The sequence below is a fragment of the Megalobrama amblycephala genome, linkage group LG4 (genome assembly GCF_018812025.1).
Source record: "Megalobrama amblycephala isolate DHTTF-2021 linkage group LG4, ASM1881202v1, whole genome shotgun sequence".
NCBI classification, from domain to species: domain Eukaryota; kingdom Metazoa; phylum Chordata; class Actinopteri; order Cypriniformes; family Xenocyprididae; genus Megalobrama; species Megalobrama amblycephala.
Window position 1 is genome coordinate 34369316 of NC_063047.1, and position 17426 is coordinate 34386741.

The 17426-nt window shown below is 37.1% G+C and overlaps 1 protein-coding gene across 1 annotated transcript; it reads right to left on the reverse strand.

Moving 5' to 3' along the window:
* Window positions 1–517: 517 nt before the first annotated feature.
* Window positions 518–17219, reverse strand: stx18 (syntaxin 18). Its single transcript, XM_048188988.1, has 11 exons — window positions 16975–17219; window positions 5605–5672; window positions 5376–5491; window positions 4440–4517; window positions 4254–4320; window positions 3062–3126; window positions 2738–2820; window positions 2570–2628; window positions 2141–2210; window positions 1301–1381; window positions 518–683 (listed from the first exon to the last, which is right to left on the reverse strand). Exons 1-11 carry the CDS (start codon window positions 17155–17157, stop codon window positions 588–590), a joined length of 966 nt encoding a protein of 321 aa, XP_048044945.1. The 5' UTR covers window positions 17158–17219; the 3' UTR covers window positions 518–587.
* Between the last annotated feature and the right edge of the window lie 207 nt (window positions 17220–17426).

Genomic DNA, 17426 nt, shown 5'->3' on the forward strand with positions numbered 1-17426 from the left:
AAAAAAAAAAAAAAAATCAAAATTATGACAGTTAAAATTATGACATTAAACAGTTGAAATTGTGACAGTCAAAATTGACATACAAAGTAATAATTATGACATACTAATGAGATTATGATATCAGAAAGTTGAAACTGTGACATTAAAAATCAATTATGACAGTCAAAGTTGACATACTACATCATAATAATGAGATTAAACAGTTGACATGATGACCAAGTCAGAATTATGATGGAAGTCAGTTATGACAAGTCTTAATTTTGACTGATGTCAACTTTTTATGACAATTTCAATTTCATTAATTTTATTATGAATTACCATCTTGGCAGAAATGGGCTTCTGTAGGCTTGTCAGGTGGCTCTTCCCTCAGATGCGTCAGCTGTTCGTCACTGATGTCAGACTCGTTACTGTCAGTGAACAAACACAGCATCTTAACGAACTTCTCACACCAATTAATCTAGAGTTCAACTGTGTGATTCGACTGGTATCATGAAATCACTGAACAGACCCCAGAGAGTTTGAACTGAGAACGGTTTATTGAATATTATTTCATATGCTCCACATTCAGATGATTTGCTTCAGTTCCTTCAGCCGTCGTACCAGTCCAGAAACAGCAGCGAGAACGAGCACATGACCAGGAAGAAGAGAATCCACACACGGAAGCCGGCGTTATTCTTGATGGCCTGAGAAACACGTGAAGAATCAAGATCCACATACTGTAAGAACGCCACGACAAATAAAGTGTGTGTGTGTGTGTGTGTGTGTGTGTGTGTGTGTGTGTGTGTGTGTGTGTGTGTGTGTGACAAATAAAGCTACACGATTCATTATTACGTTCATGTTGGTTTCATTTTTTTTTTAATGAAAAACAGTTTAACAAAAGTCTTGATTTACTGACTCTAAAAATGGACAAATGAGTGTGGAAGCCCATTCCTCGCACAAAAGAAAAAAACAATCATACTTTAATAAATCATATTTATACTAAATCATAATTACAAGACTAAAGTCAAAATTATAATCTAAAATATTTGTCAGAATTGGGACTTTTTAAGTCATAATTTCAACTTAGTATGTCAATTTTGACTCATAATTCTATCATTTTAAGCCAAAATTTATACTTTTTAATCATAATTATGACAGTATGTAAATTTCAACTTTTGTCAATTTCAACTTTTTATGTCATAATTCAATTATGATTTACATAAGCATGATTCTTTTCTTGTAGGGGAAAATCTTACTTTAGGAAAGTGATTTATTGTGTGTGTGTGTGTGTGTGTGTGTGTGTGTGTATTGGTTTTCTAACCTCTCTAATATCTTCATTTCCTTCTTTCACATTTTCTGTTGCACCAACAACCAGTTGATGAATGCTGTCGATCTCAGTCTCCTGTAACACACACACACACACACACGCACACGCACACACACACACACACACACGCACACGCACACACGCATAAGATCTGTTTGTTGTTAGAAAGACAAAAGTTTTTGAAAGTTCAATGTTTAACCAGAGCTTTACTATGGGATCGAGATTTCACCAAAAGTTTTTCAGTCACAGATCAAAAAAATAATAAGCGTGAACTGAAATTTTAAAAACGTGTAAAAATACATTGAACAAAACTGAAAAATGAATGCAAAGTTATCAGAATAGCAAACAACGACAGTAATAACAAGAAGCAAAACACTCATTTTTGGTCAAAATTGAAAGATTTAAACTACAACAAGCGTGTGTCTTTGACTGATGACAGTGTTTTAGCTTGTGGTTTATTAAAATCACACTCATTTATTCTATTAAAGCTACACTAGAGCACTTTTTTGATTAAAAAATTTAATTATTGAGAGTGAAAAAAAAATCAATCTTCAAAACCATGAAAATACACTTTCATAAACCAATAAGAATGATTTATATTTCAGAGCTGTACACAGAGAACATGATAAAAACTGACCCTGGATCATTCAAAATAGAAAAAACAGTTATTTATTACTAGAGAAGTGGAAGAACAACCAAAACAAAGATCTTTTGTAAGACGCATGCAGTGTTATTCTTCACCACTAGAGGGACGAAAGCTTTAAAAGAGATTTTACAGGCGATTCTCTCTTTGTTCCCTGAAAGGTCATGAACCCTGTGTGAGACCAGTCTGACCTGATGAAGAACTTTCTCAGCGAAGATTTCCTGCAGACGAGAGATTTCCACAACCTTCCCCTCGATCTGCCTGTAACACACACACACACACACACACACACACACACACACACACTCTCTCAGTGTTATTCACTCATAATGCTGGATTGTAATTCTGTGTCTGATGACTCTAAACTGCACTGTAAAAAAGCTGAATTCAGACTACTGAAGTACGTTTCACAAGAAAATACCATTTCAGTCTTTCCATTTCAAACTTCAACGTGTTCCTTGCCGTTTCTTTGTAATAATTTGTGAAATTTACTAGCAATTTCTCAGTGAAAACCATTTCAAAGCCATTTTTTCAGTGTTTCTCAGTAAGAATGAATCATTTACAGTCTGATCAACATTTCAATAATTGTGTGATCAATGATAATAACAGCAGAATGTCACCTGACTTCATCCAGCAGACTGTTCATCTCCCCGACCAGCCTCTGATTCTCCTGCTCGAACTAACACACACACACAGTGATTACTGCACCAGTGTGATGAAGTGTGTGTGTGTGTGTGTGTGTGTGTGTGTGTGTGTGTGTGTGTGTGTGTGTGTGTGTGTGTGTGTACCATCTGTATCTCCTCCGGTGAAAGGTCATCTTCGACTCTGTTTTCCTCCCACAGATCCACATGACCGTCTGAAACGGGTTTCTCTGTAACACAAACTCTCATTTCTCTTTCAGATGTCACGGACCCCAAAAATTTAAAAGGCAGCTGAATATTTTCATGTATAAAGACCCAAATATATTGTGAAGAAATATTATTATAATCTGTAAAATATTTATTTTCTATTGCATTACATTATGTGTGTGTGTGAGTGTGTGTGTGTGAGTGTTAATGTGTGCGAGTGTGTGTGTGTGTGTGTGTGTGTGTGTGTGTGTGTGTCAGTCTCACCGCTGTTCTCCTCTCCGTCGCTCTGGTGTTTGTCTTGACTGATCTGCTCCGGTTCTAATCTGGATCTGGAAACACATCCAGTGTGAATCGCTCATGTTCATGTCAGTAATGATCACACTGAATGCGTCTTCATAAAGCATGTGTTGTCTTACAGATTTTTCACATTTTAGTATTAAAAAAAAAAAAGGTGTAAATCTATCAGTGCAGCGAGACAAAAATACAGTCATACCGAAGTTACGTGTTTCTGATAAAACTATTATGTGAAGCTGTGGAGGGAAAGAGTTATAATGTGTGTTAAAACTGATGAAACATTAAAACAGTTTGTGCTTATTTTTCTCTTAAACACGTTACAATATGGTACATTTATGAAACATTTTGTGGCAAAAAAAAAAGAATTACTTGTAAAAATGAAGATTTCATTTGATTTTAAAACTGAATTTGTCCGCCGCTGAATCATCACCTGAGCCGCACATAAAACCTAAAAACTCTCATTCAGAGATGTGCATTTATTACATGGACGGAGTAAGAACAATAGTCATATATATCTCTCATAGTCTAAACATGTATATGAAGGATAAAGATTGTTCTCTTGTGTTGAACTGAGTCTATGAAGCAAACTGATGCTGAAATATCCACAGAATGAACAATAACTCTGTGATGAGAGTTTATCTGTTGAATCAGTCGCTCAGAATCGGCAGTACAAAGAAAAACTGACGTTTTATTTCAAATGAAGTGTGTTATAAAATATTCAGTGTAAATAATTATAGTTATTAAGAATAGTGCACAGATTTCAAACATCAAGACATCCTGAGACAGAGAAAGAGAACAAAGATTCACTGTTCAGAGAAGAAAAGTTCAGCATTAGTTGTGAAACTATGATATTCTAGAACAATCGTTCCATGTATTTGTATGATTTCATCACTAACACACATAAACATGAAGATCATGAACTAACATTAAGCATTTTTAAATCTTGGTTTATGTAAATTAATTTATAATACTAAAATTAATTCAGAACTAACATGATACCTCTTCAAATGAACATTAACGAACAAATGTGTGAAAAAGATATTCATTAATTCATGAGGCTTAATTTAGAATGAAACGCGATCATGTTAATGTGGAGATGATGAATCTCCAGCAGAAGTGATGAAGATGTATTTGTGTTTATGTGTGTGTTTCTTTCACTTACAGTCTCTTCTTGTCCACGACTCTCTTCACACGTACAGCTCTCTGTTCAGAATACAGTTTACACACACCTGCACACACACACACACACACACACACACACACACACACACACACATTATGAGCCGGTGTGTTATCATCTACATGTGTGTGTGTGTGTGTGTGTGTGTGTGAGAGTGTGTGTCTGTACCTTTAAGATAACCCTCTATCAGATCCAGCACTGCTGCACGATGATCCTTCACCTGTGTGGAGACCTGCTGTTTGTTCACTAGACACACACACACACACACACACACACACACACACACACACACGCACACAGAGACACACACACACACACACACACGCACACAGAGACACACAGAGACACACACACCATCAACATCATACACTGACATTTGGCAACCAGAAAGTGTCTTTATTTACACTGCCAGATTTCTTAATGTTTCTCAAAGTCTCTTCTGCTCACCAAAGTCACTTTTGATCAATGTAATGTGTCACTGCTGAATAAAAGTATAAACTTTTAATCTTTTTTTTAATATTACTCACACCATACTTTGAAACCGAACAAACGTGATGTTTCTGAAAAGTGTGTTAATGCTTTCTTTCTTTAATGGCTCTTGGATTGATACTACATTATATTAAAACAAGTAAATGACGCAGTGAAGTGTGTGACGCAGTGACGCGTGATGCAGTGAAGTGTGTGACGCGTGATGCAGTGAAGTGTGTGACGCAGTGACGGGTGTGACGCAGTGAAGTGTGTGACGCAGTGACGCGTGATGCAGTGAAGTGTGTGACGCAGTGACGCGTGATGCAGTGAAGTGTGACGCAGTGAAGCGTGACGCAGTGACGGGTGTGACACAGTGACGCGTGATGCAGTGAAGTGTGTGACGCAGTGACGCGTGATGCAGTGAAGTGTGTGACGCAGTGACGGGTGTAACGCAGTGAAGTGTGTGACGCAGTGACGGGTGTGACGCAGTGAAGGGTGTGACGCAGTGACGCGTGATGCAGTGAAGTGTGTGACGCAGTGACGCGTGATGCAGTGAAGTGTGTGACGCAGTGACGGGTGTAACGCAGTGAAGTGTGTGACGCAGTGACGCGTGATGCAGTGAAGTGTGTGACGTACTCTCAGATCGCAGCTGGCCGATGGCGTCTGAGCAGGTCCTCATGAAGATCTGAGCATCCTGGTCGATTTGATCTCTCTCGCTGTCCGTCATCCGGGACACGTCCGAACACAACACACTGCGCACACACACACACACACACACACACACACACAGACAGACGTGTTGTTAACGGGATTCATTCACGATGATTAAAGTTAGTCACCGAACGATCAGATGACGTTCACTGACCTGCCGGCGTTCACATAGTCCTTCCTGTGCTGCAGCAGAAAGTCCTTCAGCTTTGAGATGTTTGAAATCTACAGAATAAAGAGCAGAAATATCAGATGTTTATAAAGCGCTGCATCAATATTAATTCAAGAGAAACGACAGCACAACCTGAAAGTGACCCACACACACACTGAGACTGACAGACGGAGTAAAGAGATGTTTTGCTAACGTTGCTGAAATGTTTCTGCTCCTTTAATAACAGCAATTATGTAATTGCTGCAGTTGTAGAATTTGACCTGAACAGAATCACTTAATAGTGACTCAAACACACACACACACACACACACACACACACACACACACACACACACACACAGGTGAAACACACTCATGACATCAGTGGAGGTCTAATCCTGGCGGCTGGAACAACACCATCAGACGGGTCAGAGGTCAGAGGTCGGCCGCTGTTCACACACTCATTTTCATGAAGCTTTAAGAAATCAAACGTTCCCAGCAGCAGCTTTGAGCCTCAAAAGAGTGTCTGTGATTCATCTGAACGTCTGACAGCAAGAACCAGACAGAAACAAAACAGAGACCTCAAGATCACATGACCACTGACAAATCACATGACTACAGATGGACAGACAGACAGACAGCCTGTATCTGTCACTGATGCTCATGTCAATCCGACTCAGATCCAGCAGATGCTGAACAGGGATGCAGGATTTGATCCCATTCAGACTCAGAGCATCAGTGAGTCACTCCACAGATTCTGTCCTCACCAGCAGAGAGCAGCAGTGACCCGCCGTCATCTGAACGAGTGTGTGTGTGTGTGTGTGTGTGTGTGTGTGTGTGTGTGTGTGTGTGTGATTCCCGCAGTGGGCCTGGAGGCCTTGCAGGAGGGCAGAGAGATCAATTGCTCTGGTAATTTAAGAGTCTAAAGAGCAAGTAATACCTAAACAATGAGCCCAGCGAGTGTGTGTGTGTGTGTGTGTGTGTGTGTGTGTGTGTGTGTGTGTGTGTGTGTGTGTGTGTGTGTGTTGGGGGCTAAAGGAGACAGTCTGCCTGGCTACATTTAATCTCATCATCAGAGACCCTCCGTTTACCTCACACACACACACACACGGAGCGAGTGTAAAGGTGGATTCTGTGAAGTCACGCGTCCGTTCACTTTTCCTCTGACCACGTCGCCATAGAAACCTGATAGCGATCATTGGTGACAGGGTTTGGGTCAGTTTGGGGTTTTTGTCGCCGGTTCAGTTTCCACTCGAGGGAGGAATCGTTCCCGCGGCACAATACTCTCTTTATGAGTCCGACAAACGCTTTATGATGTTCCACTTTATTGGGCTTTTGAAGCCGCAGGATTAAAGGTGACTGTAGTTTAACACAGAGAACTTAAACACGAGCACACAAACACAAATCATGTTTCACAACCACTGAAATACCATATCAACACCAGAGAGAAAATCATGCTCCAGCAAATCAGAATTATGACATAAATAGTCAAAATTATACTCATGAGATGAAAAGTTGAAATTATGACTTAAAAAAATTCAAAATTGACAAAACATCATCATTATGAGACAGCCAAAAAGTTATAAAAAGGTCATAATTATGAGATAAAAAGCTGAAATTATGACATACTAAAAAAACTGAAATATATCTTTTTAAATTGAAATGATAATAAAAGTAATAATTAGGACTTAGAATCCCAACTGTTTAAACATCACAATTGTAATTTATATAAAAGCATGATTTTCCTCTTCCACAGAAAACAGATCTGAATCCAGCGGCGCTCGTACATGAACCCGCGCTCATGATGAATGACTCACTCGTTTGTTAGTCTTAAAAACGAATGTGTTTACAATTCACTTATTGCCGTTATTGAATGAATTTACCCCGAGAGCTCAAAGAGTTTGTTGAATTTGCAGAGCTGATTAAAGTGATTCAGTGTTTACAAAAGATTCATTCAGAAAACCCACCGCGAGCTGATTGAACCAACAACACAAACACAAACATCATCATCATCATCATCATCATCAGAGAACATCAGGCAGTGATTTCACCTGAGCCGCCCGTCACTGGAGACGGCAGCAAATCACATTCAGCAGTTTCTCCTGCAGAACTAAATAAACTCATATGGATCTTTTTGTTCTCAGATGTTGATCATGAAGAAATAAAGAACAGGAGCTCTGACAGAATCCAGAGAGGGTTATTGAACAAAACCTCACAGGTTTCATAATACTCAACTTCACCACATAAATTAATAATAACACTTTATACAACTTCTATAAGTATAATTTTATCCGCACACATGCAGTACACTTACATAAAGCACTATATATCAAATCTCAACTGCGTGTTTGTTTATATTGTAGAAAAATGTAACTATATTACCGTCCAGATCTAATCTGATAAATGTGACTATAAGGCTTGAAGATATTAAGGTATTATAAACATTAACATCAGGATTTTGTGAATTATGAAAATCTCTACACAAATAAATGTGACTTGAATTGATTCACAAACACATCAGCCTTTTTCTGACACTCATCAACACTTCAACATACTAGATCAAAATTATGGCATACTAAATACAAATTATGACATAGAAATTAATAATTAAAAAGTCCAAATTATGAGATAAAAAGTCGGATAAAAAGTAAATTATGAGAAAGTCAAATAAAAAGCCAAAATTATGAGATAAAAAGTCATAGTGTCAAAATTATGAGATAAAAAGTCAAAACTATAAGATAAAATGTCAAAATTATGGGATAAAAAGTCAAATAAAAAGTCAAAATTATGAGATAAAAAGTCAGATAAAAAATCAATTATGAGAAAGTCAAATAAAAAGCCAAAATTATGAGATAAAAAGTCATAAAGTCAAAATTATGAGATAAAAATTCAGATAAAAAGTCATAATTATGAGATAAAAAGTCAAAACTATGAGATAAAATGTCAAAATTATGGGATAAAAAGTAAATTATGAGATAAAAAGTCAAAGTCAAAATTATGAGATGAAGTCAGATAAAAAGTCATAATGAGACAAAAGTCATAATTAATTAAACAAAATGTCAAAATTATGAGAAAAAATGTCAAATAAAAAGTCATAATTAAGAGATAAAAAGTCAGTCATAATTATGAGACAAAAGCTATAATGAGGAGATAAAGAGAGATAAAAAGTCATAATTAAGAGATAAGTCAGATAAAGTCAAAATTATAGGATAAAGTCAGATAAAAAGTCATAATGAGACAAAAGTCATAATTATGAGACAAAAAGTCAAAACTATGAGATAAAATGTCAAAATTATGGGATTAAAAAGTCAAATAAAAAGTCATAATTATGAAACAAAAAGTCAGATAAAAAGTCAATTATGAGAAAGTCAAATAAAAAGCCAAAATTATGAGATAAAAAGTAAATTATGAGATAAAAAGTCATAAAGTCAAAATTATGAGATAAAAATTCAGATAAAAAGTCATAATTATGAGACAAAAAGTAAATTATGAGATAAAAAGTCAAAGTCAAAATTATGAGATAAAGTCAGATAAAAAGTCATAATTATGAAACAAAAAGTCAAAACTATGAGATAAAATGTCAAAATTATGGCATAAAAAGTCAAATAAAAAGCCACAATTATGAGATAAAAAGTAAATTATGAGATAAAAAGTCATAAAGTCAAAATTATGAGATAAAAATTCAGATAAAAAGTCATAATTATGAGACAAAAAGTAAATTATGAGATAAAAAGTCAAAGTCAAAATTATGAGATAAAGTCAAATAAAAAGTCATAATTATGAAACAAAAAGTCAAAACTATGAGATAAAAATTCAGATAAAAAGTCACAATTATGAGACAAAAAGTAAATTATGAGATAAAAAGTCAAAGTCAAAATTATGAGATAAAGTCAGATAAAAAGTCATAATGAGACAAAAGTCATAATTATGAAACAAAATGTCAAAATTATGAGAAAAAATGTCAAATAAAAAGTCATAATTAAGAGATAAAAAGTCAGTCATAATTATGAGACAAAAGCTATAATGAGGAGATAAAAAGAGATAAAAAGTCATAATTAAGAGATAAGTCAGATAAAGTCAAAATTATAGGATAAAGTCAGATAAAAAGTCATAATGAGACAAAAGTCATAATTATGAGACAAAAAGTCAAAACTATGAGATAAAATGTCAAAATTATGGGATAAAAAGTCAAATAAAAAGTCATAATTATGAGATAAAACATCAGACAGATAAAAAGCCACAGTGATGAGACAGACAGATAAACTCCACTGCAGCTCAGATCAAGCACGCATCACGGCACTTTAGAGGCTCGGCTCTGGATTTGACAGCTTCAACATTCATCAAAACATCTTCTAACTATAATGAAGAGATTCTGTGAGCTGAACGACTGGAGACGCTCTGGAGTCAGAGGTCAATACTTCAGAAGACGGACACAAAAATGACCTTTCTGGATCCAAATAAACACTTCGGAATGACTAAATAGATTCAGGACAGCTGCATCTCTAAATATATATTTGTCAGAGTTTGGTTAATTTTGTAGGTGTAAAAGCCGTATTTAAAAGCGGCTGAACGACGCACAGTATGATTCACTGAATCTGTGTGTGCGCCTGGTCACATTCATTATAGTAATCATAATCTGAATAAATTCACATTCTTCACATCTCCTGCGAAACTTCAGCAAGTTCTGCTGGTGAATCCAAACACGCCAATTCAAGACGAAAACATCTGCCAAAGAATCACAACAGAGCGGTTTATTTTTCAGGTTCGGATCATCAGAGCGCTCGGGTCATTCTGCCGTATTTGCAGAAACATCAGAACTTCCCATCGTTCAGACGTCCTTCAGAGGTGAAGGAATCTCATGCGACCGATTGGGTTTCCATCAGTCCATCAAGCTCTCCGTGAGCACAGAAACATTCAGACGAGCTTGACGTTGTTTATTTTCCTTTCCCAGTTTTATCTGTCTTGTGAAGCGTCGCCGGCTGAAGAGAAGCTGAACATCTGCTGAGCATTAGACCCGGTTCTGCTGGACTAATCTAATATTCACTGGGTTTTGATCTTCCGCCTCTAATCACCGGCCGGCCGGGATCAGCTTTCCGAGAGAAACTGTTAGAAAGCCCAGCGAAAATGTTATTGCAGCATGTTTATGGAGTCAAAACTGAGCAGGAGCAGAAACACAGGATCGGATCGCAGCGGCCCTCGGCACACGGAGCAGTTCCTGTCGGAGCCAGAGAACTAACTTCAAACAGGTGTATTTACAGGAACACTGAACAAACAATCACCACGACAGGAGCAACAACAACACGTGCTGCTCCAGCGGTCCGAACGGATCCGGCTCCGTATCCGAGCCACGAGACACACGTACGGTTACGCCGACAGGATCGGTTAACTAGCCCGGGTCAGACGGGTCCGGGGAACGGTTTAGAGGAAAACGGTCAACATTTAAAAACAAATAAACAAAAAGATTAAAATAAATAAATAATTAAAAAATATATTAAAATAAATAAGTCTTAAATAAATAAAAAGATTAAAATAAATAAATGGATTAAAATAAACAAATAAATAAAAATAGATTAAGATAAATACTCAAATAAATAAATGAATAAATAAGTAAAAAGATTAAAATAAATAATTAAATGGATTAAAATAAATAAATATTGAAAAATAGATTAAAATAAATAAGACAAAAATAAATAAATAAATAAAAAGTTTAGAATAAATAGATTAAAATAAATAATAAAAATTAGATTAAAATATACAAATAATAAACAGTACAGAACTATAGTGGTTAGGGGAAAAAATAATAAACGAAATATCTTCTAAAACAGCCCTAATATTTGACACATATTTACAATATTCCAAGTACTGAAAAGCCTTGGGGAAAAGTGAAGTGGTTTTTATACATAAAAATGTACATCTTCCTCAGTTTAAACTGATCATTTATGAGGACTGAAACTGAACCAGAACGACATCTGAAATGATTCATCATCAGAGAAGTTTGTCAGTAAATAATCAAATATTTCAGTTTTCAACTATTTAAAAAAAAAAAAAAAAAAAAAAAAATCGCAATATGATAAATCGTTCCCTGAATCACTGCAGTGTGAATGAAGACTGGAGAGTGAATCTGGAGTCAGTCTCAGTTTGATCTCAAGCTCGTCTGAGTCTCACTGTATGAACACGTGTGTGTGTGTGTGTGTGTGTGTGTGTGTGTGTGTGTGTGTGTGTGTGTGTGTGTGTGTGTGTGTGTGTGTGTGTGTGTGTGTGTCTCGCAAATGTGTATAATGTGTGATGGAAATATTTTATGTCAACATGAAATGTACAGAAAATGCAGACTAAGGATGCTCAGGTCAAAGACCAGTCACATGATTAGCTTAGATCATTACAAACCAATCACCAGAACAAATCACAGTGATGAAGACATTGATTTTTACTCAACTGTAAGACTTAAATGTGCATGTATCTTTCTATTCATTGAGACTCACTTGGTTGTTGTGACCAGTGATCTCCCGGCCGTAAATAAAACTTCATTTCTACAAAGAGCAACTTGGAAGTCGTGTCAGGTATATGCTGCGCAGCTAAATAGAAGATCCTACGCTCAAAAGACAACAAAAGTAACAGCCAAGTGTGATTGAGGTAGTGAGGAATAGAAGTACTAAATATTCTATGCTCAAAAGACAACAAATGTAACAGCCAAGTGTGATTGAGGTAGTGATAGTAGCTTCTTGACGGGACGCCGTCACCATACTTCAGGGAAGTATTGGATTGTATTTTAAGTATTCAAGAATTCAGGGAATTACCACGAGATACTGTAGAATTTTATTAACAACTAGGAGTTGTTTAAATTGTCAGTGGTGAAGTCAGATTGTATTGAGAATTTCCACGACAGTTTTGGCGAGCCTAGCCAGGAGGCCTGAGGATCTTCTCCCTTCACCGACGGGAAAGGGAAGCTTTTTTTCTTCCTCTTTTATCACTGATTTAAATCACAAGAGGAGACATTTTCCTCATATTTCAAACTGACCAAAACCCGTCGGAGGAGGGGGACAAATCCTTTCACGGCCTCGAAGAACTTGTAAGGTAAGACAGACTACAACTTGCTCTTTTTTTGAATGAAATAATAATTATAATAAAAATAATAATAATAATAATAACAACAATTCTGAAATATCAGAACTGAGATCTCAGGTATAGAATTATATGAATGAAATAGATTAAGAAATATCCCATATCCTAAGAAAATATAATAAAAAATTGTAGTTTGATATTGTTTTATATATTGATGCATCACCGAGTATGATACTGCATTGAATGTCTGAAGTTGGGTGACCAAGATAAAAAAAAAAAAAAAAAAAAAAAGAAAAGAAAGGAAATTTTGACAATTTTTTTTTTTTAATATTACACTTTTATATAGAAACTCTATTCCTACTCAAACAGGAATCAGGGGAATTGTAGAAATACATTGAGGCACTGAAAAAAATAATAATAACACTATCACTACTGTTTTTCTACATTTTTGCAAAAAAAGAATTTACTTGCTTTCACACTTTAAAAAAGAAAAGGAAAAAAAAAAAAAAAAAAAGGGATCTTTCTCTATTTTTCCTTTCTGCAAAGAAGAATTGCTTAAATAGAATGGGGAATTGCTGTGGTAAACCAGATGTGGTCCTTGAATTGAAGGGACCCTAAAAAAAAAAAAAAAAAAAAAAAAAATGGAATTTGAGTAATGGACAAATTGAACAGATACAATAGTGGACAAAATTGACAAAAGGGTATTTTGACTGATGCGGTACTCTGAGTGTTTCAATTCTAGAAGAAGCCAGAAAGCAGTTGCCTTCGAAGCAGCAGAAGCAGGTAGACTGGATGCTGTTCAACAAGTGGGAGAGAGAAGCAGAGCAGTGGGCAGAGCAACAGAAACTGCAAAGAAAATGTCCCACAGAACCTGCAGCTCTTAACGCAGTGCAAACCACAAAGCAGAATCCGGAAAATGAAAATAAGGATGTGGAATGCGTAAGCCATTGTCCCCTTCCCTACAGACTCTTGACTGATCAAAGTGTCCAGGCAGCTGCAACTGAGGAAGCAAAGGTCCCTTCTGCCCCAGTCAATGATAAGGAAAAGATTAAACCTGATGACAGTGACACAGAGACTGATGAGCCGACTTATGAGCCGACTGATACTACAGGAGGAGGTTAAAAAAAAAAAAAAAAAAAAAATCAAATTGCAAGAGAGAATATTCAAAGGAACTTTTGCTTCATCACTTCCTTTCAAAAAAAAAAAAAAAAAAAAAGTGATGAGAAACATAACAACAAGATCCAAGGCCAGACTGGGGAGTCGAGAAGCATGGAGAAGGCCTTGTCTTTTCCTGGAGAAGGAGAGCCTAAATGGGTGGAGCGAACTTAGAACTCTTGGAACTTAGAGGAACTTTCAAATGTGGCTGCTGCACGTCTGGACCTAGAAAAGGGTGTGGAGCAGTTTATCAGAGCAGAGGAGAACATTGATGCCACATACAGACCCACAGGCCGAGACTGGGCAGCTATCTTCAGCAACAAGTTGGCTTTGAAATGGACTGAGGTATGTGGAACTGGTGAAGATGCTTTTAACTCATGCAAGCACTGTAAGAATGAATGCAGGTGCAGAGGTAACTGACACTCCTGGGAAGCAGACTGCTTGGAACAGGATGACTGCCAGAATGAGGCTGGCATACCCCACACGTCTTGACTGGGGTGCAATCACAAAGCAGCTGAAGGGAGTCAAGAAGACCACCAGAATATGCCATCTCCAAGAAACTGCCAAGGTCCATCATATCAGTGGAAAACTGCTGCTGCTGAGTCTGTGATGAAAGAGGACATTGGGCCAAGGATTGCCAAAGAGAGAGGAAACAACATCTCAAACATGAACCATCTTCTCCCTCCCTTTGGTTTCCATCATCAAATGTGAGAGACCATGAAGAGGACAAGGTGAAAGATGGTTTGCCAGTTCCAGGTGACGAACCACAAAATTCCTACGTGCCAGGAGTCCAGGACAGTGGATCTGGGTCAGAGACTTTCGGAGGAAGGCGTGGCACTGTCCGAGGTAGATTGGGCCATGAGATAATCCTGACAATCAACACTGCCATCAAGGTTGACAAGGATGATACCTGGATTCACGTGTCGGACTGCAAACCTCACTAACCTGACAACACGTAAACAGAGCTGAGGAACTACACCTGCTGAAAAGATCTCGCAACATCTCTGAAATGAAAATGTTGAGACATCTGTGGGGCCAGCCAGACAAGCATGGAGTCTGGGATCAACTTTGGGCCAGCAAATGGTTCTGATTTTGTGCAATAACAATTCCAGTAATAATGTTATCTCAATTTTTAGGATCAATTACAAAGTTTGTTTTATGCTTTTATTACTTATTCTGCTTTTCATAGCACTACTGCTAAATGTATTCATGCATTAATGAAAAAAGTTAATTCAAGAAGTATTAGGAGAGCGGGAAGGACAGTACAAATGGTTAAGTTCGAGGAAAAAGTTTTTGATACTTGGAGAACAGAGAGAGCTGAAGATGAAGTCAGAGGATTTTAGAAAGAAACTGTATGGGAAGATGAAGGTCAAAAACAAGTCATTTTATGAGATAATGCAACCGGATTTGAGAATGTGATCGTGTAAAAACGATCAGAGGGGGGAATGTGATGGAAATATTTTATGTCAACATGAAATGTACAGAAAATGCAGACTAAGGATGCTCAGGTCAAAGACCAGTCACATGATTAGCTTAGATCATTACAAACCAATCACCAGAACAAATCACAGTGATGAAGACATTGATTTTTACTCAACTGTAAGACTTAAATGTGCATGTATCTTTCTATTCATTGAGACTCACTTGGTTGTTGTGACCAGTGATCTCCCGGCCGTAAATAAAACTTCATTTCTACAAAGAGCAACTTGGAAGTCGTGTCAGGTATATGCTGCGCAGCTAAATAGAAGATCCTACGCTCAAAAGACAACAAAAGTAACAGCCAAGTGTGATTGAGGTAGTGAGGAATAGAAGTACTAAATATTCTATGCTCAAAAGACAACAAATGTAACAGCCAAGTGTGATTGAGGTAGTGATAGTAGCTTCTTGACGGGACGCCGTCACCATACTTCAGGGAAGTATTGGATTGTATTTTAAGTATTCAAGAATTCAGGGAATTACCACGAGATACTGTAGAATTTTATTAACAACTAGGAGTTGTTTAAATTGTCAGTGGTGAAGTCAGATTGTATTGAGAATTTCCACGACAAATGTCATGTGTATTACACTGGTATTATGACATAAATATGAAATATAAGGACATTTCATGAGTCTTCATATTTAAAATAGCTGTAAAAACACACTAAACAATGTTTTATTAAAAATGTAAAAATGCAGACAGTGATGGTTAGGTTTAGGAGTAGAGGTAGAGGAGGAGGAGAGAATGTACAGTTTGTACAGTATAATATCAAAATTGACATCCCAGTCAGAATCTGGATCAAAATATTCACATCAGTAACAGAAGCCATCGCTCTGCGGGTCAGAGGTCACTGAACGGACAGAGACTCTGCAGACCGAAGTACAGCGCAAAACCCCAAATAACGCGATTATACACACTTATAATCACAGTTCAAAAAAAGGGCCATTAAATTCCACACCCGAACTACAAGAAACGTCTTTACTACACTAACCAACACGTCTGACTGAGAGTAAAAACTTAATCATAAAAGTAATAATAAGTAATAATAAAACTAATCATAAAACACAAGAAGAAAAACTGGAATGTTATTTGGCCCTAAACCGACACAGACTGACCGGCTGTGTGTCCACTGCAGAGACTCATCTTTCTGACATCTGTCCTAAATATGCTCAGATTAGAGACTCTTTCTAAACCCATTTCAAACAAAGACTTCCATCAGAAACCAAATATGGACAAATTCCCGGCTGTGTGAGGAACACTTCTACAATACAAGATTAAACATTTTTATTGCTTTTTAAATCTCTATTCCATTATATTTTATTCTAGATTTAACACACTTTGGCAATGTAAAGATTGCTTTCACCATGACAATGAAGCTTATGCGTGTGTGTGTGTGTGTGTGTGTGTGTGTGTGTGTGTGTGTGAGACATGGGTATGACATAGTTATTACAAGAAGAGGTGACTTATGAGGTCATTACTCCATGTCTCCACTTTTCATAAGGCTTATAAATCACACAGAATGAGTTTTTGTGAGAAAGTAAAAGTGTGCACAGTTTCCTGTGATGGGTAGGGGGAGAGAAAATACAGTTTGTACAGTATAAAAACCATTACGCCTATGGAATGACCCACAATTCACAAAAACAAACCTGTGTGTGTGTGTGTGTGTGTGTGTGTGTCTGTCTCACCACTTCTTTAGCTTTGCTGCTGAAGCTGTCTCTCTCTCTGTCTCTCTCTCTCTGTCTCTGTCTGCTTCTCTTCGCTCCGCCGGCTTCATCTCTGTTGTTGGACTCGATCAATCCAAGCGCTTTATTCCGCGTTTTCACTGTTTTCACGCTCGCTTTGAATAATAATGTTATGTCGGCAGCCATGACTGACACGTCGCCGCTCTGACGTCACCCACCGGCGACACGCGCTCAAAGAACGGAAGTGCCTATTTCCATGGTTACGCAACAGCAGTACACAGCGCAGAGAAAAGCAGTAAAACTGTAAAAATAATACAATTAAACGAACTAAATACATGTATTCATTCACTCATTCTTTCTTTTACATGGTGGCTGTTTTATGCCATGATCTGACTCATTTTTCTGCCTGTAGTAGATTATGTTTAATATGTACATTGAACACAATTTGCTTTTAT